Here is a 25,351-nt window from a genome sequence, read left to right as displayed (position 1 = left end):
CTTATTTCCTTGAGTAAGGGTTTGTAGTTCTCCTTGAAGAGGTCCTTGACGTTCCTTGTTAGTTGTATTCCTAGGTATTTTATTCTCTTTGTAGCAATTGTGAATGGCAGTTCGTTCTTGATTTGGCTCTCTTTAAGTCTGTTATTGGTGTATAGGAATGCTTGTGATTTTTGCACATTGATTTTGTATCCTGAGACTTTGCTGAAGTTGCTTATCAGTTTCAGGAGATTTTGGGCTGAGACAATGGGGTCTTCTAGATATACAAACATGTCGTCTGCAAATAGAGACAATTTGACTTCCTCCTTTCCTATTTGAATACCCTTTATTTCTTTTTCTTGCCTGATTGCTCTGGCTAGAACTTCCAGTACTATATTGAATAGGAGTGGTGAGAGAGGGCATCCTTGTCTAGTGCCAGATTTCAAAGGGAACGCTTCCAGTTTTTGCCCATTCAGTATGATATTGGCTGTTGGTTTGTCATAAATAGCTTTTATTATTTTGAGATACGTTCCGTCAATGCCTAGTTTATTGAGGGTTTTTAGCATAAAGGACTGTTGAATTTTGTCAAAGGCCTTCTCTGCATCTATTGAAATAATCTTGTGGTTTTTGTCTTTGGTTCTGTTTATGTGGTGAATTACATTTATAGACTTGGCATATGTTGAACCAACCTTGCATCCCCTGGATGAAGCCTACTTGATCATGGTGGATAAGCTGTTTGATGTACTGTTGCAGTCGGTTTGCCAGTATTTTATTGAAGATTTTTGCATCTATGTTCATCATGGATATTGGCCTGAAGTTTTCTTTTCTTGCTGAGTCTCTGCCGGGTTTTGGTATCAGGATGATGTTGGTCTCATAAAATGATTTGGGAAGGATTCTCTCTATTTGGATTGTTTGGAATAGTTTCAGAAGGAATGGTACCAGCTCCTTTTTGTATGTTTGGTAGAGTTCGACTGTGAACCCATCTGGACCTTGGCTTTTTCTGGGTGGTAGACTCTTAATTGCTGCTTCAACTTCAGACCTTGTTATTGGTCTATTCAGGATTTCGACTTCTTCCTGGTTTAGGCTTGGGAGGATGCAAGTGTCCAGGAATTTATCCATTTCTTCCAGGTTTACTAGTCTATCTATTTTGTTGGTCTTTTCGAAAAACCAGCTCCTGGATTTACTGATTTTTTGAAGGGTTTTTTTGTGTCTCTATCTCCTTTAGTTCTCTGATCTTAGTTATTTCTTGTCTTCTGCTAGGTTTTGAGTTTTTTTGATCTTGCTCCTCTAGCTCCTTCAATTTTGATGATAGGGTGTCAATTTTAGATCTTTCCTTGCTTCTCAAGTGGGCATTTATTGCTATATATTTTTCTCTAGACACTGCTTTAAATGTGTCCCAGAGATTCTGGTATGTTGTGTCTTCATTCTTTTTGGTTTTGAAGAACATCTTTATTTCTGCCTTCATTTCATTGTTTATCCAGTCAACATTCAAGAGCTAGTTGTTCAGTTTCCATGAAGCTGTGTGGTTCTGAGTTAGTTTCTGAATTCTGAGTTCTAACTTGATTGGCCTGTGGTCTGAGAGACTGTTATGATTTCCGTTCTTTTGCATTTGCTGAGGAGTGATTTACTTCCAATTATGTGGTCAATTTTAGAGTAGGTGTGATGTGGTGCTGAGAAGAATGTATATTCTCTGGATTTGGGGTGGAGAGTTCTGTAAATGTTTATTAGGTTTCACTTGGTCCAGGCTTGAGTTCAAGTCCTGGATATCCTTGTTCATTTTCTGTCTGGTTGATCTGTCTCATATTGACAATGGGGTGTTATAGTCTCCCACTATTATTGTGTGAGAGTCTAAGTCTCTTTGTAAGTCATTAAGAACTTGCCTTATGTATCTGGGTGCTCCTGTATTTGGTGCGTATATATTTAGGATCGTTAGCTCTTCTTGTTGCATTGATCCTTTTACCATTATATAATGTCCTTCTTTGTCTCTTGATCTTTGTTGCTTTAAAGTCTATTTTATCAGAGATGAGAATTGCAACTCCTGCTTTTTTTTCCTCTCCATTTGCTTGGTAAATCTTCCTCCATCCCTTTATTTTGAGCCTTTGTGTGTCCTTGTGTGTGAGATGGGTTTCCTGGATACAGCACACCAATGGGTCTTGGCTTTTTATCCATTTGCCAGTCTGTGTCTTTTGATTGGGGCATTGAGCCCATTTATGTTTAGGGTTAATATTGTTATGTGTGAATTTGATACTGCCATTTTGATGCTAGCTGTCTCTTTTGCCTGTTAGTTGATGCAGTTTCTTCATTGTGTCAATGCTCTTTACCCTTTGGTATGTTTTTGGAGTGGCTGGTACTGGTTGTTCCTTTCTACGTGTAGTGCCTCTTTCAGGAGCTCTTGTAAAGCAGGCGTGGTGGTGATGAAATCTCTGAATACTTGCTTGTTCGTAAAGGATTTTATTTCTCCTTCTCTTATGAAGCTTAGTTTGGCTGGATATGAAATTCTGGGTTGAAAGTTCTTTTCTTTAAGGATGTTGAATATTGGCCCCTACTCTCTTCTGGCTTGTAGGGTTTCTGCTGAGAGATCTGCTGTGAGTCTGATGGGCTTCCCTTTGTGGGTAACCTGACCTTTCTCTGTGGCTGCCCTTAGCATTTTCTCCTTCATTTCAACCCTGGTAAATCTGACAATTATGTGCCTTGGGGTTGCTCTTCTTGAGGAGTATTTTTGTGGTGTTCTCTGTGTTTCCTGGACTTGAATATTGACCTGCCTTGCTAGGTTGGGGAAGTTTTCCTGGATAATATCCTGAAAAGTATTTTCCATCTTGGATTCATTCTCTCCATCACATTCAGGTACACCTATGAAACGTAGATTAGGTCTTTTTTCACATAGTCCCATATTTCTTGGAGACTTTGTTTATTCCTTTTTACCCTTTTTTCTCTAATCTTTCCTTCTGGTTTTATTTCATTGAGTTGATCTTCGACCTCTGATACCCTTTCTTCTGCTTGGTCATTTTGGCTGTTGAAACTTGTATATGCTTCGCGACGTTCTTGTGTTGTGTTTTTCAGCTCCATCAATTCACTTATATTCCTCTCTAAGTTGTCTATTCTCGTTAGCATTTCGTCAAGTCTTTTTTCAAGGTTCTTGGTTTCTTTGCATTGGGTTAGAACATGTTCTTTTAGCTCACAGAAGTTTCTTATTACCCACCTTCTGAAGCCTGATTCTGTCAATTCATCACACTCATTCTCCATCCAGCCTTGTTCCCTTGCTGGTGAGGAGTTGTGATCCCTTGTAGGAGGAGTGGCGTTCTGGTTTAGGGTGTTTTCATCCTTTTTGCGCTGGTTTCTTCTTATGTTTGTGCATTTATCCACCTGTCGTCTTTGGTAGTTGTTGACTTTCAGATTGGGTCTCTGAGTGGACATCCGGTTTGTTGATGATGAAGTTATTTCTTTCTGTTTCTTAGTTTTCCTTCTAACAGTCTGGCCCCTCTGCTGTAGGACTGCTGAGGTCCACTCCAGATCCTACTTGCCTGGGGATCACCTGCAGTGGCTGCAGAACAGTAAGGGTTGCTGCCAGTTTCTTCTTCTGCTATCTTTGTTCCAGAAGGATACCTGCCAGATGTCAGTCTGAGCTCTCCTTTATGAAGTGACTCTGGATATACAGTGGTCAGGGAGCTGCTTGAGGAGACAGTCTTTCCTTTATAGGAGCTCAAGTGCTGAGCTGTGAGCTCCGTTGTTCATTCAGAGCTGTTGGGCAGGTACGTTTAAGTCTGCTGCAGCAGAACTCATAAACCTCTTTTTTTTTTTTTCCCCCAGGTGCTCTGTCCTGGGGAGATAGGGCTTTATTTATAAGTTTCTATTGTGCTGCTGAGTTTTTTCAGGGCTTCCCTGCCCAGCGAGGATGCAGCCTAGTCACTGTCTGCCTGCAGAAGCTTTGCTGAGCTGTTGTTATCTCCACCCAGCTGCCGTGTGAGCTTCCCGGCAGTCCTGTTTATATGGTTATAGTTAGAACTGCCTCAGCAATGGCGGCCCACCTCTGTAATGGCTGACTCTCTCTGTAATGGCGGGCTTCCTCGGCAATGGCGGACTACCTCCGTAACAGTGGAGTGCCTCAGTAATGGTGGATGCCCCTGCCCCACAGAGCTGGACTGTCCCGGGTTCAGTTGTGCTTGCTGTGAAACTCTCAGTCCAGAGTGTTTCTGATTGGTGTTTTTTTGTAGGGGTGGGACCAGCCGAGCCTGATCGCCTGGCTCCCTGCCTCAGACCTACTCCCCCTCATTTTTTTTTTTTTTCAGTTGAATGGGCGACTCTGCCTCCCAGGTGTTCCAGTCGACTGTTGAAAAGGCGCCGGGATCTGTGTGATTTCCTGTGTGGTGATCCACTGTGCCGGCCGAAATAGCTGTGCTGAGACTCGTGGCACTTTTTTGTCTGGGAATCTCCTGGCTTGGCTCCTTGTTTCAGTCCTCTTTTTTATCAGTTGAATGGGCGACTCTGTCTCCCAGGAGCTCCAGTCGCCAGCTAAAATGGCTCCCAGACCCGTGTATTTTGTGTAGAGACCCGCTGCGCTGGGATGCCGGCCAAAACAGCCGTACCAGCCGAAACAGCTGCACCGACCAAAACAGTTATGCTGGCGACCCATGGGGCTCCTCCGCCTGGGAATCTCCTGGTCTGTGGGCAATAAAAATCCGTCTGTAAATGCGGCGTCCACTCACCCGCTGCGCTTTTGCTGGGAGCTTTTGCTGCTCCTAATCGGCCATGTTGGATCCTTTTTTTTTTTTTTTTTTTTTTTTTAAATGATGAAAGCAATAGGTTTCACTTTAGGTCTTTTCTTTTTATTTATAGTTATAAAATAGTCTGGTTGAGTGCAAGAAAAAATATCAGCTGCACCGACCAAAACAGTTATGCTGGCGACCCATGGGGCTCCTCCGCCTGGGAATCTCCTGGTCTGTGGACAATAAAAATCCGTCTGTAAATGCGGCGTCCACTCACCCGCCGCGCTTTTGCTGGGAGCTTTTGCTGCTCCTAATCGGCCATGTTGGATCCTTTTTTTTTTTTTTTAAATGATGAAAGCAATAGGTTTCACTTTAGGTCTTTTCTTTTTATTTATAGTTATAAAATAGTCTGGTTGAGTGCAAGAAAAAATATCCTAAAATTCAAGCTTTTAAGTGTGTGTGCCAGACACTGTTATAGATAATAGCAATACATGTTTTTTAATGACATGATCCATTCTTTCTTGGGTACAAGTTGGATATATTAATATATAGTTTCAATACAGTATGGCAAGTGCTATAATAAAGTGCATAGGGTTCTTGTATATCTTTCACATACATATTTCAAAACACAGTCTTTTGGACAAATTGGAAGATTTATCCTGGTGTTTAAGTGTGTCTTTAAAGATGAGTAGCTGAAGGAGTTGAGAGTGGGATGGGAATAGGAAGGAGGCCATATGTAATTAGTAGGAACTTACATACTTTTCTCAAATAATAGCAATTTCATTGTTGCAGAAATAATGTGAAAAATAAAAATTAGATCAGAGTTCTTGAACTTAAATGTTCCTTTTGTCATTTTATTGATCTAAGGAGAGAAATGTTTGTCCTTAATGTTATGTTTGGAGCTATGTTTAGAGAATGTAAAGTTATTTTGGAGATCACTTTTTTTCATATAGGTCTTGTGCAGAAACGATCTAATGTATTAATGGTGGTTATCCTTTTTTTCTTCTTCCAGAATGAAGGGAATATTTTGATTGCCCAAAGAAATGAAATGCAGCAGAAGCTGTACATGTCAGTAGAAGATTTTATTCTACAAGTTGATGAGTCATCTCTTCATAAACGCTTAAAAATATTGCAGGTTAGAATTAAAAATATATTTAATATACATTAAATTGCAAGTTTATTATTCAAGAAGTGAAATTAACATTTACCTCGAGATGTCAGATAGTTCTCGGATGATTGAAAAAGTTTTTCCTGTTCCCTGAATTCTAGTTTCTTTTTAATGGGATTCAAAGTTTGTATAAATGTATTTTGTGACTATGTGTATGTGTATACCTATCTTGCAAACAAGATAAAATGGCCAGGGACTCCAGTTTCCTACCACAGTATTCACTGGGGAAATTAATTGAGACAGGAGCAGTAGCAGGGATATGGGTCCCTGTCGTCCATTGTATTCTAGCGGAAAATGTTGTAGGGCCACATGTTAAAGGAAGAAGGGTTCAACTCTGATCCTTGAGTTATAGGGTTTTTAGGCTTCATGACCAGGGAAGTTTCTCCCTGATGTGATCAGAGGCTAGAGTACTATAGTACATACAGCTATATTATGTGGTGGAATCTTGTCTTTAGCCCTGTCTTGCCAGCTCAGCCGTAACTTTAATTTGGGGTGAATGAACATGACAGTGTTGTCATTTTACCTAATAACTTAATATTTCTCTCTACTTATTCAGCTCTTTTTTGTCCTTTAATATTATTTAAAATTTTTCTGTATAAATCCTCATGCATTTTTCTTCAACTTTTATTTATACTTTTGATTGCTTTTATGAATATTATCTTTTCATTTCCTATTTTTGATCGAATAGAGGATTACTGTTGATTTTTATATAATGTTTCTCTGGCAACTCTGCTGAACTCTCTTTTAGTTCTCATTTGTCTATTGATAATCTTTGCTTTCTATGTGTCATATCATTTGAAAACAATAACTCTTTAATCTCTTCTAATGCTTTCACATTTTATACGTCTTCGAATTTTTACTGCTTTAGTCAGTTACTCTAGTACTTAGCTGACCAGTAGCTAATATTGATCTTGTTGTGGACTGCAGGGAATAAACTTGATAGAAATTTGGAGAAGATATGCAGGGACATCTGGGCATTGTTTCTTTCTGTCCCCCTGGATGAAGATGTAGTTTTGATGATGCTCCACATGGCTTAAGAACCAATGGAGCACTGGTTTGAAACATTTTTTTAAATAGAATTGCATAAGTAATATATGTTCTTCCAGAATGGTGAAGTAAGCCTTGTAGATAAAAGGGCAGTAATATAAGTAAGAATTTACCTTTCCACAATGCAACTTCTGCGTTGCCCTGTAAAGGTTTACTTCTTCTATTAGTAAACGTAGGTCAAGATTCTGCAACTAAGATCATCCTTAAACCTCTTTTCTTTTAATAGTTTAATGCTAGAAGACTTTTTGCCTTATCTGGCTTGTCTTCATTTCTGGTATTCCCTCAGGTCACCAAAATATTCTTTAAACTTCTCTTTATTTTGCTGAGAAATAGTTTATATTTTTCAAGTATTCAAGAAGTATAATTCTATAATGAAGGTCAAATAAATTAAAGTTTATGATTTCCGATTTCCACATTTTATGTAGACTTCTTTTGTGGCCTACAACACATGGTTGATTTTTTGTGACCATTCTTCTTAACTTCAAAAACAAATTATATTCTAGGTTTTCTTGGTGTACAGTTATAATTATATCTAAAACTTGCTTAGGTTTTGGTTGGATCAGTACAACAGTCTTTGAGATTTTTTTTTACATATATCCAAAATAGATAGGTTTGTCCCTGTTTCTCCCTATTGTTCTTTCGGTTGTTCAAAGTATCTCAGTGCCGCATTGTTGTGCATTAAGGTGTTCATGGTTGTAATGTATCTAAAAATGTGTATTCCTCCCCTCATCCGGCACATGTACCTCCAAACCTAAAATAAAAGTTAAAAATAATAATAATTTTTTTTTTTTTTGTAACTATGTAATCTTGTTTTTTTGCTTAGATTTAAAAAAAAAAATAAAATTGTTTCCTTTTTAGGTTCCTATGCCACCTTTCTTTTTGGTTAATACTGTAACATCTTTTCTTTTTTAATTTTCTTTTTATTTTATTTTATTTTATTGATTTTATTTTTTTTTAAATGGAGTCTCACTGTGTTGCCCATACTGAAGTGTAATCCCGTGATTTTGGCTCACTGCAGCCTCCCGCTCCTGGGTTCAAACAACTCACCTGCCTCAGCCTCCCCAGTAGCTGGGATTACAGGCACACAGCTGGGATTACAGGCACACACCACCATGCCTGGCTAATTTTTTGTATTTTAGTAGAGATGAGGTTTCACCATGTTTTCCAGGGTGGTCTCAAACTCCTGAGCTCAGGCAGTCCACCCACTATTGACTCCAAAGTGCTAGGATTACAGATGCTAGCCACCACCCCTGGCCTCTCCCTTTATTTTTAACCTTTTGTATTCACATTTTGAAATGTCCCTCTTGATAACACACCAATGGATTTAATATTTGAAAGCATCAAACCTATACCCTTTTGTTGGTAACTTAATTTACGTATTTATAATTACTGTTTTGTTAGAACTTATTTCTGTGATCTTATTTTTATGTTTCTGTTTATCATGGTTTCTTTTTTTCTCCTTTTCTAAATTACACTTCTAATACTTTTTTTTTTCCTTGAAATGGAGTCTCACTCTTTTGCTCAGGCTGGAGAGCAGTGGTGCAGTCTTGGCTCGCTACAGCCTCTGCCTCCTGGTTTAAGCAATTCTCCTGCCTCAGTCTCATGAGTAGTTAGGATTACAGGTGTGTGCCACCACGCCTGGCTAATATTTCTGTTTTTAGTAGAGATGGGGTTTCACCATATTGGCCAGGCTAGTATTGAACTCCTGGCCTCAAGAGATCCATCCACCTCAGCCTCTCAAGGTGCTGAGATTACAGGCGTGAGCCACTGTGCCCAGCCACACTTCTAATACTTTAGAACATTCTTATCTGCTTTTGGTGTCTTTCCTCTCTTTTTCTACCTCCTTCCCCTAAACCAACCATTGAACCAATCAGAGTTGTCTAGGATTTTAGTCACAGTTTGTTATGGATATTGTGTGTGATAGCTCAGTTAAATAGAATTAATTTTCCATTCTTATTTCATAAGTCTTTTATCTCTTGGCTTTCTCTGTGTATTGGAAGATTTTCTCTAAAAGTACTTTCAAAGAAATTTTTGTGTATTTGATTTTGTGAGTTATTTGATGTTTTAGGATATCTCATTTCAGTCTCAAGTACAAATAGTTGTTTAGCTGACTATAAAACAGTAAGTTCAAAGGCCATGTTTGCTTTAGACTTCTGACAGTAATCTATTGTCTTCTTATTTCTATAATTTTATTTATTTATTTATTTGAGACAGAGTCTTGCTCTGTCACCCAGACTGGAGTGCAGTGGTGCTATCTCAGCTCACTGCAACCTCTGCCTTCTGGGTTCAAGCAATTCTTATGCCTCAGCCTCCCAAGTAGCTGGGACTGCAGGCATGCACCACTGTGCTTGGCTAATTTTGTATTTTTTGTAGAGACAGGGTTTCACCATGTTTGCTGGGCTGGTCTTGAATGTCTGATCTCAAATGATCTACTGCCTTGGCCTCCCACAGTGCTGGGATTACAGGCATGAGCCAAAGTGCCCAGCTTTCTTATTTCCATAATTGTTGATACCTGTCTCATCTTTGTTCTTCTGTGATCTTTTTTCTCTCTGGAAGTTTGAAAATTTTCTCTTGCCTTTGTTCTTAAGTTGCATCACCATGTTTATGTTTTGACTGAATCTGAGCCAGTTCAGGCTGAGGTTTTATATATTTCTTTAATCATAGGTAATATTTGATTATTATTTCTTAAGGTATTATCCTCCCCCATTAAATTTTTCTTTTATTCTGAGACTTCTGTTAGATAGATGTTTAAGCTTCTAGTTCTGTTCTCTACATATTTTAACTGCTAATCTATTGTTTAAAGTCTTTTTATCTTATGTAGGAGGTGGGTTAAACAAAATAAATAAAACCCTTTTATCTTGTTGTCTTTTTGGAGGGATCCTTGACTTAACCATGTAGATAATGAATTAATTCTCTAGCTGTATTTCTTCTGCTGTTTAGGCAATCCATTGTGTTTTTTATGTCAGAGATTGTTTCTTTTGTATTTAATATCTTCAGTTAGTTATTATTTATAAGTACTTGGCTTTATGTTTCCAATATTCTTTCTTTTTGTTGAGAATATTTATTATGCTTATTTTTGAGTTCTTACTGTTATCTGGGCCACTGACACTGATTTTGGTTCCTTACTTTTTTATACTTCTTTTAGAGGGCTTGTGCTGTTCACACCATTTTGTTCTCTTCTTACCTCTCCTCAAGATCTCATATTCCCTTCGAACTATACCTTAGTTCTTTGCTGCTGTGTAGTTATATGAAGGGCCTAGTGAAGAGTGAGAGCCTTGACCACAATTTTAAGATTTTGGGTGGGTTTAGGGAATAGAATGTGCTTGTTTTTAAAAGGTCCAGAGCTTCTGATGTTGCAATCAGGGATTATCTACTCCCTCTTTGCTAATCTCCTGGATGGTCTTACTCCTCAGCAAAACCCTATTCCCTCTACCCTAGCTACTGCTCCTTTCCAGGCACTGCTATCCTTAGATGTAAGTCCTGCTAGCTATTGAGGGAAGAAGTGAAGGAAGGAGGATGGTCAGGGGCTGGCCGACTCTTCTATACTGATTATCAATATTTGCCTCATCTGCGTTCTTGTGCTGTACTTGTATAAACCTGTTGCCTCTTGCTGGTGCTGCTGTTTTTCTTCCCGATGTGAGAGGGGAGAGAAGGGCCTATGAAGAAAGTTTTCTTTTCTTACAGGTAATTCTGTGCTGTGACAAAGTCCTTCTTGACTTGTAGGGACTGTATTAATTCAGTGCTAACCACCAACCATCCTCTGCCTTTCTGGGATTTCTCAAAGTTTTGTGATAAAAATTTCTGAGACCTCTTAAGCCTTTTTTTCTGGTCTCTGTAAAATTTCTAAACTTTGATTTCTGGAGAGAGCTAGCAGACTATGTTATCTGCCAATCTTGTCTTTTCCAATTCTTTTTTTTTTTTTTTTTTTTTTTGAGGCGGAGTTTCGCTCGTTACCCAGGCTGGAGTGCAATGGCGCGATCACGGCTCACCGCAACCTCCGCCTCCTGGGTTCAGGCAATTCTCCTGCCTCAGCCTCCTGAGTAGCTGGGATTACAGGCACGCGCCACCATGCCCAGCTAATTTTTTGTATTAGTAGAGACGGGGTTTCACCATGTTGACCAGAACGGTCTCGATCTCTTGACCTCGTGATCCACCCGTCTCGGCCTCCCAAAGTGCTGGGATTACAGGCTTGAGCCACCGCGCCCGGCCGTCTTTTCCAATTCTTTATTACACGTAAAACTTTTATTTATTATTATTGTTTTTTTTTTTTCCACACCTGCCCCGACAAGTCCAGCCAGGCTAATTCATGAAAAAAATGCCTTTAAGCACAGTCATGTGCTGCATGGTTTGGTCAGTGATGGACAGCATATATGGTGGTGGTACCATAAAATTATAGTACTTATTTTTACTGTAACTTTTCTGTGTTTATATAGGCAATTATTGTTACAATTGCCTACATTATTCAGTACAGTAGCATGCTGCATCTAGGAGCAAGAGGCTATAGCATGTAATTTGGTTGTGTGGTAAACTATACCATCTAGGTTTGCATAAGTACACTCCATCATATTTGCATAATGTTGAAGTTGCCTAATGATGCATTTATTAGAAGGTATCCCTGTTGTTAAGTGGTGCATGATTGTACATATATATGTTTAATGCCTTTACTTAATTAGACCTATTTGTATATTTTCATGTCTAGTTTATTTTTATTTAGCAATAGGTCTTAGAAACTTTCATGCCAGGACACACTAGTAGTGATTCTTATGATAGACAATGGAGACTCAGAAGGATGGTAGGGGTTGAGGGTGGTGGTTGTTGAGAAATTACTTAATGAGTTCACTGTACATTTGGGTGATAGATACTAAAAGGCCAGACTTTACCACTACATAATATATCTATGTAACAAAATTACTCTTGTACCTAGTCAATTTATACAAAAAAAGTTAGGGAAAATAGAGTAATTTCTACTTAATTAAAAAAACTTAAGGATATAAGGCTTTCTATCTGTGACTAATTCATTTAATAAACTTTTACTGTAATGGTCCAAATAAACCACCTTCTAGGTAGTTTCGTGTTTTCATCTCTATCTCCTGATTCTGAGTTGTATTTATGAAATTCTCAAGAATGGGGATGCAGCATACTGCTTTTCTGCTCCTTCAATCCTAATGCAGTGCTTGAATCCTGAATGAGTTAATAAAATTTAATTAAACAAAAGTATATCTCTCTGCAGGATTTGTCAGCCTCTTTAGAAGCAGTGTATGGACAAGCCAGAGAAGGAGCAAACTCTGACGAAATACTTACAAAGTTTTATGACTGGAAGTGTGATAAAAGAGAGGAGTTCACCAATGTTAGAAGTGAAACAGAGGCTTCTCTGCAGCGTCTTGTAGCATGGTTCCAAAGAACCTTAAAGGTAGTAAAAGCTCCTGCCCCATTATGTTTCTGGCATAAACCAGAGAATATATATTTTAAAAATAACATGCTTTGTTTAAGAGCTGACATCATCTACCTACTACGTATCAGATATAAACTTGCCACCTTACCAGTCAAGGTTTTTTATTAGCTTTTAGTCAGATTGCCCCTTTTGTTAGTCTTGAAAAAAATCATATTGGTCTTGTTCCTCCTTTTTCTCAACTTTTCCTAAGGATTCTTCTCTTTCCTCTCTTAACCATTTATTTTCTTTAGGTATGCTATATGTATGTACCTTTTTCCTTTTGGTGCATAAATTTTATGAGGGTAGGCACTTTATGTTTTTTTTCTGCATTCTTAGTTCTTTTACATTGCCCAGGGTATAGCTTAATGCTCTGCTTCAGGCATTAAGGCACAATGAATGCTGATTGAATTAAATGAGATATTTCATGTGTTTATTTTTGCAAATGAGGTTTTTGACCTATCTGTGGAAGAATCACTGATTTCTGAAGACACAATTGGTAATATTGATGAAATCCTAGAGAAGACTGAGTCAAGTGTCTGCAAAGAGCTGGAGATATCTCAGATTGTGAGTATTGATACTCTTTATTATTGCTTCCTTTGAAGCAGTGTGGTTTCCTTTCATGGTTAGAAAGTATTAACCATTAATATAGTTTATCTATATCAATATGGTATATTCTATATCATACCCAATGTCTATAAGAAGAGACTTCTTTGAGTTTGTGAAAACTTAAAACCTGAGAGAGCTCTAATAGTTGACACACGAGATAGATTGGTCATCATCTTTCTTTCTCCATTGTGTATATTCTGAATTACTGTGTCAAGGTAAAAATTAGTGTAGCTACTCCAAAGGGTGTTTTATAATTTTAATTATTGCTCATTGGGACTCTTTCCCAATTACTCACGCTGCATTCCATTGTCTCAGTGCTTCTCATTTTATTTGTTTTCTTTTTACTATTTTATTCATATTGGCATTAAAAATACATTGAGAAGTTATATATTGTTAAATAGTCCTGATTTACATAGTTTTGTCAGACTTGATTTTAGAAGTAGCTGTTAACAGGTGATTTCTAAAAGTAAAGCGTGGAAGGCCTATGTATTGTTTATAGCTCTTATATTTAGCATGTTAGTATCTCTGATTTCCATTAATGCTGTACTCCACTCCACACAGCTTTGGGAATAATGGTGTAATAGGGGTAAAGTTTCCCATATGAATGGCTTTGCCTTGATTTTTTTTTTTTTTTTTTTAAGAGAGACAGTGTCCTGCCCAGGCTGGAGTGCATTGATGTGATCATAGCTCACTGCACTCTTGAACTCCTCAATCTCCCTGCCTCAGTCTCCCTTGTAGCTAGAACTACAAGTGTATACCACTGTGCTCAGCTGATTGAAGCAGTATTTTTAGGGACTCGGTCTCACTATGTTGCCTGGCCTCCATATGAACATCTTTGATATCTGTCTTTCTTTTGTCTAGGAAAACATTTGTATTTAAGAACTGTTTTGAAATGACTACAGAAATCTGTTAAAAGGCATAATTTTGAGGTTTATCTGTTGTTATTGGAGGCTTTAGCTATTTTGGATATTCCTTTATGTATAATTCTATGTGTGTGATTTCATTTAGGATCAAAGTGATGGAGACAAGGAGATAATTTTAAATACATATAGTCAAATACTGCAAAGGATTCGTTCAGAGGAAAGGCTCATTACCACAGTACAAGCTAAGTACAAGGACAGTATTGAGGTTGGATTGTGCTTTCTCTTATGGATCTTATAAACTGATGTTTTTAAATTTTTAATACTTAAATTTTTCTCATGTTATTTAATACTCAGTGTCAGTAAATTATCTGTTATTACTAGAATTCACTATCAACTGGAAATGGTGATTTTTGATGATATAAATGTATCAGATTTTTTTTATTGTTTTAAATCTTTGATTTTCTTATGTTCATGAGAACCACAACCTTTAACATCATTTTCTTTTTGTCAATACAAGTCTACTATAGAAGATTTGCTATATACAGAAAGATAAGAAATGAAACATTGCTTATAATTCTCTTAGCCTAGGAGATAGTTTGAGTATTTCCTTACTGGGTGTGCATCTGTATGTTTGTGAGCATATATATATGCATTGGATTGTTTTTTAAGTTATTTCAAAAATACTTTCTTCATTTAATGGTATATTCTGATCATTTTTCTACATGATGATTTTTCTATACTGTCATTTTGAGTGACTGAATCCTCATCCCCATATAGATGTATAACAGCATTAACCTTTCGTGTGTGTTGGATGTTAAAGTTACTTCAATTTTTTTCTACCATAAATAGCACTGTACATATGTTTGTGCATAATTTTTTGTTTTTATTTCTCAGATTTCTAAATTTATAATTATTGAGTTAAAAGGAATGCGAATGCACATTATTAAAACGATACATACTGTCAACCCACTTTTGGGAAAGATGATTTCAGTTTACATCCTCACTAGAAGTTCCCTTTTCATCCACACCAAGACACAGTGTCTTTTACTCTGTGTCTTAGTTTGTCTTTGCTACTTTTGGTGCTGGAACTGATATTCTTCTAAACAGAAACATGGATAATAAGGAAATCTGTTGAATTATCTTGTTGAAAATTATAGATTTTCTTAGTATCTTAACCTAACCTCAGTAAATACTAGTTGAATCCTAACAGAGAAATAATAAATGATGACTGACTGTTCAATAAATACTTTTCTTATGTGTTTGAAAATATGTAACTTTTGTTTACTTAGTTTAAACAGCAGCTTATTGAATATTTAAATAAGACTCCCAGTGTGGATCACTTGCTGTCGGTTAAGAAGACATTGAAAAGCTTAAAAGCTCAACTGAGATGGAAATTGGTTGAAAAGAATAATTTGGAAGAAGTAAGGAAACAATTGCTTCTTACTGATCTTTATATGTCTCTCATTTTATTTGGTCTCTGCTTCATAAAAATAATACATAAATACACTCTTTAAAATAAGAGAGCCATTACATTCACATTTTATTTTATATACTTTGCCTTGTTTTCTGTGTGTATAAATAAAATTGAGACTACATTAACAGTTTAAAAGTTTTCCTGTATCATTAAATATTCTTTAAAAACATTTTCCTAAACTGCCTTGGTTTTTAGTAACTTGAACATTTTAGAGTAATTTTAAAAGCTCTTTTGGTTTGTATTGTTAAAATGTTTGTTGTAATACCAACTTGGTAACATGCAGGTGAAAGGGTACTCCCTCAAGGGTAGCATTTTGTCATAAAGTATTTTTAAGATCATGGCATCTTTTGTTAACTCCCTTTTTTATGGATAGATGTAGTATTTCTTGCAAGTATTTTAAGTTGCTTTTATAGGATAATAGAACTGGAAGGATTAGTATAAGCTCTATTCTGGACTGACTTCTTCCTTTAGGCTTGAAATTTTGTGAATAAGATGGTAATACTTTGTTTTCCCTTGAGGATTTGATTTATGTACAACAAGGATCTGTATTGTGCCTCCATCTAATTTGAATTATCTCTCTTCTACTTTTGAGCACTTAATTGGGGGTGGAGTGGGGACTTCTAGAACTAATATCATAGTTGAAGAGCTTTCCAGTTTTACTCTATTCTGGGCTTTGGAGAAATTGATTTTTTTACTCTAATTTTTCAACTTTTGGAGAAATCTGACTTTTTAAAAAATTATGCTTTAAGTTCTGGGATACGTGTGCAGAATGTGCAGGTTTGTTCCATAGGTATACACATAACATGGTGGTTTGCTGTACCCATCAACCTGTCATCTACATTAGGTGTTTCTCCTAATGCTATCCCTCCCCTAGTTCCCCACCCCCTGACAGGCCCCAGTGTGTGATGTTCCCCTGCCTGTGTCCATGTGTTCTCATTGTTCAACTCCCACTGTGAGTGAGAACATGTGGTGTTTACTTTTCTGTTCCTGTGTTAGTTTGCTGAGAATGATGGTTTCTAGCTTCATCCAGTTCCCTGCAAAGGACATGAACTCATCCTTTTTCATGGCCGCATAGTATTCCATGGTATTTGTGCCACATTTTTTTCATCTAGTCTGTCATTGATGGGCATTTGGGTGGGTTCCAAGTCTTTGCTATTGTGACTAGTGCTGTAATACATATATGTGTGCATGTGTCTTTATAGCAGAATGATTTATGTTCCTTTGTGTATATACTCAGTTAATGGGATTGCTGGGTTAAATGGTATTTCTTGTTCTAGATCCTTGAGGAATCGCCACACTATCTTCCACAATCGGTAAACTAATTTACACTCCTACCAACAGTATAAAAGCATTCCTGTTTCAGCATATCCTCTTCAGCATCTGTTTCCTGACTTTTTAATGATCGCCATTCTAACTGGCGTGAGATGGTATCTCATTGTAGTTTTGGTTTGCATTTCTCTAATGACCAGCGATAATGAGCTTTTTTTCATATGTTTATTGGCTGTATAAAAGTCTTCTTTTGAAAAGTGTCTCTTCATATCCTTTGCCCACTTTTTGATGAGGTTGTTTTTTCTTGTAAACTTGTTTCTTTTTTGAGAGGAGTTTTGCTCTGTTGCCAGGCTGGTGTGCAGTGGCACGATCTTGGTTCACAGCAACCTCTGCCTTCCAATTCAAGTGATTTCCCTGCTTCAGCCTCCTGAGTAGCTGGGACTACAGGCATGTGTCACCATGCCTGGCTAATTTTTTGTATTTTAGTAGAGGTGGGGTTTCATCATGTTGGCTAGGTTGGTCTTGATCTCCTGACCTTGTGATCTGCCTGCTTGGACCTCCTAAAGTGCTGGGATTACAGGCATGAGCCACTGTGCCCACCTGCTATTTAAATTGTTTTTAGATTCTGGACATTAGCCCTTTGTCAGATGGATAGATTGCAGAAATTTTCTCCCATTCTGAAGGTTGCCTGTTCACTCTGATGATAGTTTTTTGTTTGTTTGTTTGTTTTTGGTGCTGTGTAGAAGTTCTTTAGTTTAATTAGATTCCATTTGTCAATTGTGGCTTTTGTTGCCATTGCTTTTGGTGTTTTAGTCAGGAAGTCTTTGCCCATGCCTATGTACTGACTGGTATTGCCTAGATTTTCTTCTGAGGTTTCTTATTTTAGGTCTTTATGTTTTTTTTTTTTTAATTGCATTTTAGATTTTGGGGTACATGTGAAGAACATGCAAAGGTCTTATGTTTAAGTCTTTAATTCATCTTGAATTAATTTTTGTATAAGATGTAAGGAAGGAATCCAGTTTCAGTTTTCTGCATATGGCTAGCCAGTTTTCCCAGCACCATTTATTAAATAGGGAATCCTTTTCCCATTGCTTGTTTTTGTCAGGTTTGTCAAAGATCAGATGGTTGTAGATGTGTGGCATTATTTCTGAGGCTTCTGTTCTTTTCCATTGGTCTGTGTCTCTGTTTTGGTACCAGTACCTTGCTGTTATGGTTACTGTAGCCTTGTAGTATAGTTTAAAGTCAGGTAGCGTGATGCCTCCAGTTTTGTTCTTTTTGCTTAGGATTGACTTTGCTATACAGGCTCTTTTTTGGTTCCATATGCAATTTAAAGTTGTTTTTTTCTAATTCTGTGAAGAAAGTCAGTGGTAGCTTGATGGGGATAGCATTGAATCTATAAATTACTTTGGGTAGTATGGCAATTTTCATGATACTGGTTCTTCTTGTCCATGAGCATGGAATGTTTTTCCATTTGTTTGTGACTTCTCTTATTTCCTTGAGCAGTGGTTCGTAGTTCTCCCTGAAGAGGTCCTTCACATCCCTTGTAAGTGGTATTCCTAGGTATTTTATTCTGTTTGTAGCAATTGTGAATCGAAGTTTACTCCTGATTTGGCCCTCTGTCTCTTATTGGTGTATAGGAATGCTTGTGATTTTTGCACATTGATTTCATATCCTGAGACTTTGCTAAAGTTGCTTATCAGCTTAAGGAGATTTTGAGCTGAGACGATGGGGATTTCTAAATATACAATCATTTTATCTGTAGAGACAATTTGATTTCCTCTCTTCCTATTTGAATATCCTTTATTGCTTTCTCTAGCCTGATTGCCCTGGCCAGAACTTCCAATACTGTGTTGAATAGGAGTGGTGAATGAGGGCATCCTTGTCTTAATGCCAGTTTTCAAAGGGAATGCTTCCAGCTTTTGCCCATTTAGTATGATACTGGCTTTTGGTGTGTCGTAAATAGCTCTTATTATTTTGATATGTATTACATGAATACCTAGTTTCTTGAGAGTTTTTAGCATGAAGGGGTGTTGAATTTTATTGAAGGCCTTGCCTGTATCTCTTCAGATAATCATGTAGTTTCGTCATTGGTTCTGTTTATGTGATGGATTACATTTATTGATTTGCATATGTTGAACCAGCCTTGCATCCCAGGGATGAAGCCAACTTGATTGTGGTGGATAAGCTTTTGATGTGCTACTGGATTCGGTTTGCCAGTATTTTTTTTTTTTGAGACAGAGGCTCGATGTATACCCAGGCTGGAGTGCAGAGGTGCAATCTAGGCTCACTGCAACCTCCGCCTCCTGGGTTCCAGCGATTCTCCTTCCTCAGCCTCCCAAGTAGCTGGGACTACAGGTGCGTGCCACCACACCCAGTTAATTTTTGTATTTTATAGTAGAGACGGAGTTTCACCATATTGACCACTGGTCTTGAACTCCTGACCTCAGATCCTCCCGCCTTGGCCTCCCAAAGTGCTGGGATTAGAGGCATGAGCCACCATGCCTGGCCAGTTTGCCAGTATTTTGAGAATTTTCACATCGATGTTCATCAGGGATATTGGCCTGAAATTTTATTTTTTAGTTGTGTCTCTGCCAGGTTTTAGTATCAGGATGATGCTGGCCTCATAAAATAAGTTAGGGAGGAGTCCCTCTTTTTCTATTGTTTAGAATAGTTTCAGAAGGAATGATACCATCTCCTTTTTGTACCTCCGATAGAATTTGGCTGTGAATCCATCTGGTCCTGGGCTTTTTTGGTTTGTACGGTATTACTGCCTCAATTTCAGAACTTGTTATTGGTTTATTCAGGGATTTGACTTCTTCCTGGTTTAGTCTTGGAAGGGTGTATGTGTCCAGGAATTTATTCATTTCTTCTAGATTTTCTAGTTTATTTGCATAGAGGTGTTTATAGTATTCTCTGATGGTAGTTTGTATTTCTGTGGGATCAATGGTGATATCCCCTTTATCATTTTTTATTGTATCTATTTGATTATTTTCTCTTTTCTTCATTAGTCTGGTTAGTAGTTTATCTGTTTTGTTAATCTTTTCAAAAAACCAGCTTCTGGATTCGTTGATTTTTTTTGAAGGGTTTTTCTTGTCTCAATCTCCCTCAGTTCTGCTCTGATGATAGTTATTTCTTGTCTTCTGCTGGCTTTTGAATTTGTTTGCTCTTGCTTCTCTAGTTCTTTTAATTGTGACATTAGGGTATCAATTTTAGATCTTTCTTGCTTTCTTCTGTGGGCATTTAGTGCTATAAATTTCCCTGTAAACACTGGTTTAGCTGTGTCCCAGAGACTCTGGTACATTGTGCCTTTGTTTTCATTGGTTTCAAATAACTTATTTGTTTTTGCCTTAATTTTTTAATTTATCTAGTAGTCATTCAGGAGCAGGTTGTTCAGTTTCCATGTAGTTGCGCAGTTTTGAAAGAGTTTCTTAATCCTGAGTTCTAGTTTGATTGCACTGTGGTCTGAGAGACTGCTTGTTATAATTTCTGTTATTTTGTGTTTGCTGAGGAGTGTTTTATTTCCAGTTATGTGGTCAGTTTTAGAATAAGTGCAATGTACTTCTGAGAAGAGTGTATATTTTGTGGATTTGGGGTGGAGAGTTCTGTAGATGTCTATGAGGTCTACTTGGTCCAGAGCTGAGTTCAAGTCCTGAATAATCTTTTCAAGTTTCTGTCTCATTGCTCTGTCTAATATTGACAATGGGGTGTTAAAGTCTCCCACTGTTATTGTGTGGGAGTCTAAGTCTCTTCGTGGGTCTCTAAGAACTTGCTTTATAAATGGGAGTGCTCCTGTATTGGCTACATGTATATTTAGAATAGTTAGCTCTTCTTGTTATCTTGATCCCTTTACCATTATGTAGTTCTCTTTCTTTTTAAATCTTTGTTGGTTTAAAGTCTGTTTTATCAGAGACTAGGACTGCAACCCCAGCTTTTTTTATTTCCTTTCCATTTGCTTGGTAAATATTCCTCCATCCCTTTATTTTGAGCCTATTTGTGTCTTTGCACTTGAGGTGGGTTTCCTGAATACAGGACACCATTGGGTCTTGACTCTTTATCCAGTTTGCCTTCTGTGTCTTTTAATTGGGCCATTTAGCCTGTTTACATTTAAGGTTAATATTGTCATATGTGAATTTGATCTTGTCATTGTGATACTAGTTGGTTATTTTGCCCGTTAGTTGATGCAGTTTCTTCATAGTGTCAATGGTCTTTGCAATTTGGTACGTTCTTGCATTGCCTGGTACCAGTTTTTCCTTTCCGTGTTTAGTGCTTCCTTCAGGAGCTCTTGTAAGTCAGGCCTGGTGGTGACAGAATCTCTCAGCATTTGCTTATCTGTAAAAGATTTTATTTCTCCTTTGCTTGGGAAGTTTAGTTTGGCTGGATATGAAATTCTGGGTTGAAAATTCTTTTCTTTAAGAATGTTGAATGTTGACCCCCACTTTCTTCTGGCTTGTAAGGTTTCTGCGGAGAGATCTGCTGTTAGTCTGATGGGCTTCCCTTTGTGGGTAACCAGTCTTTGTCTCTGGCTGCTCTTAACATTTTTTCCTTCATTTCAACCTTGGTAAAACTGATGATTATGTGTCTTGGGGTTGCTCTTCTCGAGGAATATCTTTGTGGTGTTCTCTGTATTTCCTGAATTTGAATGTTGGCCTGCTTTGCTAGGTTGGGGAAATTCTCCTGGATAATATCCTGAAGAGTGTTTTCCAACTTGGTTCCATTCTCCCTGTCACTTTCAGGTACACCAGTCAAACATAGTTTTGGTCTTTTCACATAGTCCTGTATTTCTTGGAGGCTTTGTTCCTTTTCATCTTTTTTTCTCTTATCTTGTCTTCATGCTTTATTTCATTAAGTTGATCTTCAGTCTCTGATATCCTTTCTTCCACTTGATTGGTTCAGCTGTTGATACCTGTGTATGTGTCACCAGGTTTTCATGCTGTGCTTTTCAGCTCTATCAGGTTATTTATGTTCTTGTCTCAACTGGTTATTCTAGTTAGCAATTCCTCTAACCTTTTTCCAACGTTTTTAGCTTCCTTGCATTGGGTTAGAACATGCTTCTTTAGCTCGGAGGAGTTTGTTAATACCCACCTTCTGAAGCCTACTTCTGTCAGTTTGTCAGACTTGCTCTCCATCCAGTTTTGTTCTCTTGCTGGTGAGTTGTGATCCTTTGGAGGAGAAGAGGCTTTCTGGTTTTTGGAATTTTTGGCCTTTTTGTACTGTTGTTTCCACATCTTCGTGGATTTATCTACTTTTGGTCTTTTATGTTGGTACCTTCTGATGTGGTGGTGTGGTTGTCCTTTTGGTTAATGTTGATGCTATTCCTTTCTATTTGTTAGTTTTCCTTCTAACAGTCAGGCCCCTCTGCCACAGCTCTGCTGGAGGTTCACTCCAGACCCTGTTTTCCTATGTATCACCAGTGGAGGCTGCAGAACAGCAAAGACTGCTGCCTGTTCCTTCCTCTGGAAACTTTGTCCCAGAGGGGCACCCACCACATGCCAGCCGGAGCTCTTCTGTATGAGGTGTCTGGTGACCCCCTGCTGGGAGGTGTCTCTCAGTCAGGAGTCACGGGGGTCAGGGATCCACTTGAGGAGGCAGTCTGTCCCTTAGCAGAGCTCAAGCACTGTTCTGGGAGATTCGCTGCTCTCTTCAGAGCTGTCAGGCAGGGATGTTTAAGTCTGCTGCAGTCACACCCACAGCCTCCCCTTTCCCCAGTTGCTCTGTCCCAGGGAGATAGGAGTTTTATCTATAAGCTTTGGGACTGCTGCCTTTCTTTCAGTGATGCCTTGCCCAGAGAGGAGAAATCTAGAGAGGTAATCTGGCTACAGCGGCTTTGCTGAGCTGCAGTCAGCTCTGCTGAGTTAGAATTTCATGGCATCTTTGTTTACACAGTGAGGGAAAAACCACCTACTCAAGCCTCAGTAACGGTGGACACCCCGCCCTCCACCAAGCTATAGCGACCCAGGTTGATTTCAGACTGCTGTGCTGACAGTGAGAATTTCAAGCCTGTAGATCTTAGCTTACTGGGGCTCTATGGGGTTGTGATCCGCTAAGCAAGACCACTTGGCTCCCTGGCTTCAGCCCCCTTTTCAGGGAGTTAACAGTTCTGTCTTGCTGGCATTCCAGGTGCCACTGGGGTGTGAAAACAGACTTCTGCAGCTAGCTCAGTGTTTGTCCAAATGGCCGTCCTGTTTTGTGCTTGAAACCCAGGGCCTTGGTGGTGTAGGCATTTGAGGGAATCTCCTGGTCTGTGGGTTGTGAGGAGTGTAGGAAGAGCATAGTGTCTGGGCCAGAATGTACCGTTCCTTACGGCTTCTCTTGGTTAGGGGAGGGAGTTCCCCAACCCCTTGGACTTGCCAGGTGAGGTGATGCCCCACTCTGTTTTGGCTCGCTCTCTGTGGGCTACATCCTCTGTCTATCCAGTCCCAATGAGATGAGCCAGGCACCTCAGTTGGAAATGCAGAAATCATCCGCCTTCTGTGTTGATCTTGCTAGGAGCTATAGACTGGAGCTGTTCTTATTTGGCCATCTTAATATCTGGATCCTTGAAATCTGACTTTTAAAATGTAAACCAAAAGTATCTGAAACAGGTCTCAATCAATTTAGAAATTTTATTTTGCCTAGGTTAAGGATGCATGCCTTAACCTAAATGTGCCTTAACCTAGATGTGCCTTTCTCAGAGATGATTTTGAGGACTTAAATATTTAAAGGCAAAAGGATGGATATCGGGGAAAGAGGAAGAAATTTTAAAAAGATGTGGTAGATAAGAGACAGATGGTTTAGTCTTTGATCACCTTTCAGCAAATACAAAATTTATATTTGAGAGATGGGTAGAGGAATAGTCGCTAGCTCAGTGAATCTGCATTTTTACAGAGGAAGGAGTCAGGTATGCGTTTGTCTCAGGTGAGCAAAGGGATGACTTAGAGTTCTGTCCTTTGTCTTGCACCTGAGAAAATAAGCTATCAATTTACCTTGTCAGGGTAGAATTAACAGAACTGTAAATAGGGTAAAGATCGTGGGGCCCATAAGCAAGTTCCTACTGAGCAGATTGTGAGGGAGGCATGTAGTTATTTAAATATTTGTAGCTATCTTATTTAGGAATAAAATGGGAAGAAGATTTGCCTGACACAGTTCCCAGCTTGACTTTTTCCTTTGGCTTAGTAATTTAAGGTTCTCAATAATTATTTTCCTTTCACGAAAGCATACATACTTTTTAAGGTGGCTTATGTATTATCATTGGTGACAGTTCACACATTTACTCATCCTTCTGTTTTGTTTTTAACCAAATCTCATGTAGAAGACAATTCTAGGGAATTCAGGTGTATTCTGGTTGCTGTTAACATTTATTTTATAATGGCATTTGGCCATTTTTATCTTAGAGAAAATCTAAAGCAGATGAAGAGACAAGAAAAATCTGTGTAATTGATTTTATGTCTTTGCTTTTTATAATTTTTCTAGGTTTCAGAAAAGTCTTTGTTAGAATAAACTGATCTAAGTTAATTCAGCAAGTATTAGCAGGGTATTATGTACTATGTATTATGTAGTACAGGTATTAGCAGGATATTATGTACTATGTATTATGTAGTACAAGTATTATGTACTAGTTACTGAAGGATACATAGAAATCACAGAGAGTAATTTACTACAGTACTTGAATTCTTTTTTTTTTGAGACGGAGTCTCGCTCTTGTTACCCAGGCTGGAGTGCAATGGCGCGATCTCGGCTCACCGCAACCTCCGCCTCCTGGGTTCAGGCAATTCTCCTGCCTCAGCCTCCTGAGTAGCTGGGATTACAGGCACGCGCCACCGTGCCCAGCTAATTTTTTTTTTTTTGTATTAATAGAGACGGGGTTTCACAATGTTGACCAGGATGGTCTCGATCTCTCGACCTCGTGATCCACCCGCCTCGGCCTCCCAAAGTGCTGGGATTACAGGCTTGAGCCACCGCGCCCGGCCAGTACTTGAATTCTTGAAAGAAGACTTGTTTGTTCTATGTTAATAAAAAAACACTTTTTCTTTCTGATTGAAGTCAGATGACCCTGATGACTCTCAAATTGAGAAAATAAAAGAAGAAATAACTCAGCTGCACAATCATGTCTTTCAGGAAATTTATTGTGAGAGGGAGGAATATGTAAGTATTGATTCTTTGAAGTTTTACGTTAGATTTTACTCTAGAAATTGAATTTAAATATTCATTTTATGAAGTGGACTATAATCGCAAGGCTAGAGGTATTATATAGAAAGTTTATATATATATTGACTTAGTAATATTTCTGTAAATTTAGAAATTAATTTCACATGACAAAATATTCTGACCATTGTCCCAGTGTGGAAATGACTGAAAAAGAAGGAAAAACATCACCTGTAATATTACCATTCAGTGATAATAGTAGTAATCATTGGTAACTTTTGACTTACTTTATGTCGTTTTTTGCATGTTTTTAGAATTGAGATTATAGCACAGACACACTTTTGCATATTGCCTTTTTTCTGTTTAACGTAAAACCTGAAGACCTTTTCCTTACGTAAAATTTATATCAATATCATTGCCCATAATGTTGCTATGAAAACATTAATGGAGCAGCGTAATTTAGTTGAAGAATGTAACAAAATAAGACTGCCTGGTTTTAGGGGCAGGGGAAGTTACATCTTTTAGGTCTCTATTTTACCACTAATTTTTGTGAGCTTGGGAAGTAAGTCATTGTATTTTTTCTTTAAAATGGGAAGAATATTGTATTTTATGTCTGGGAGATGTTATGAAGAAGAAGTTAGTTAAGAAACAGTACTTTGAAAGTAAAAATACTGGCCTGGCATGGTGGCTCAC

At 38.1% G+C, this 25,351-nt stretch overlaps 1 protein-coding gene across 1 annotated transcript in view; it reads left to right on the top strand.

The window, feature by feature from the left end:
- STK31 (serine/threonine kinase 31) overlaps positions 1–25,351 on the top strand; it is a 138,238-nt gene that overhangs the window by 59,560 nt on the left and 53,327 nt on the right. Inside the window, exons 10-15 of the mRNA XM_012447846.2 lie at positions 5,692–5,814; positions 12,125–12,304; positions 12,773–12,889; positions 13,940–14,059; positions 15,084–15,215; positions 24,557–24,658. Coding sequence (XP_012303269.1) covers positions 5,692–5,814; positions 12,125–12,304; positions 12,773–12,889; positions 13,940–14,059; positions 15,084–15,215; positions 24,557–24,658 — 774 coding nt within the window. The remainder of the gene's footprint in view (positions 1–5,691; positions 5,815–12,124; positions 12,305–12,772; positions 12,890–13,939; positions 14,060–15,083; positions 15,216–24,556; positions 24,659–25,351) is intronic.

This window comes from Aotus nancymaae, unplaced genomic scaffold, assembly GCF_030222135.1.
Source record: "Aotus nancymaae isolate 86718 unplaced genomic scaffold, 86718_ANA_hifiasm-v0.15.2.pri h1tg000025l, whole genome shotgun sequence".
Classification (NCBI taxonomy): Eukaryota; Metazoa; Chordata; class Mammalia; order Primates; family Aotidae; genus Aotus; species Aotus nancymaae.
This window is presented reverse-complemented; position numbering and strand designations above follow the sequence as displayed.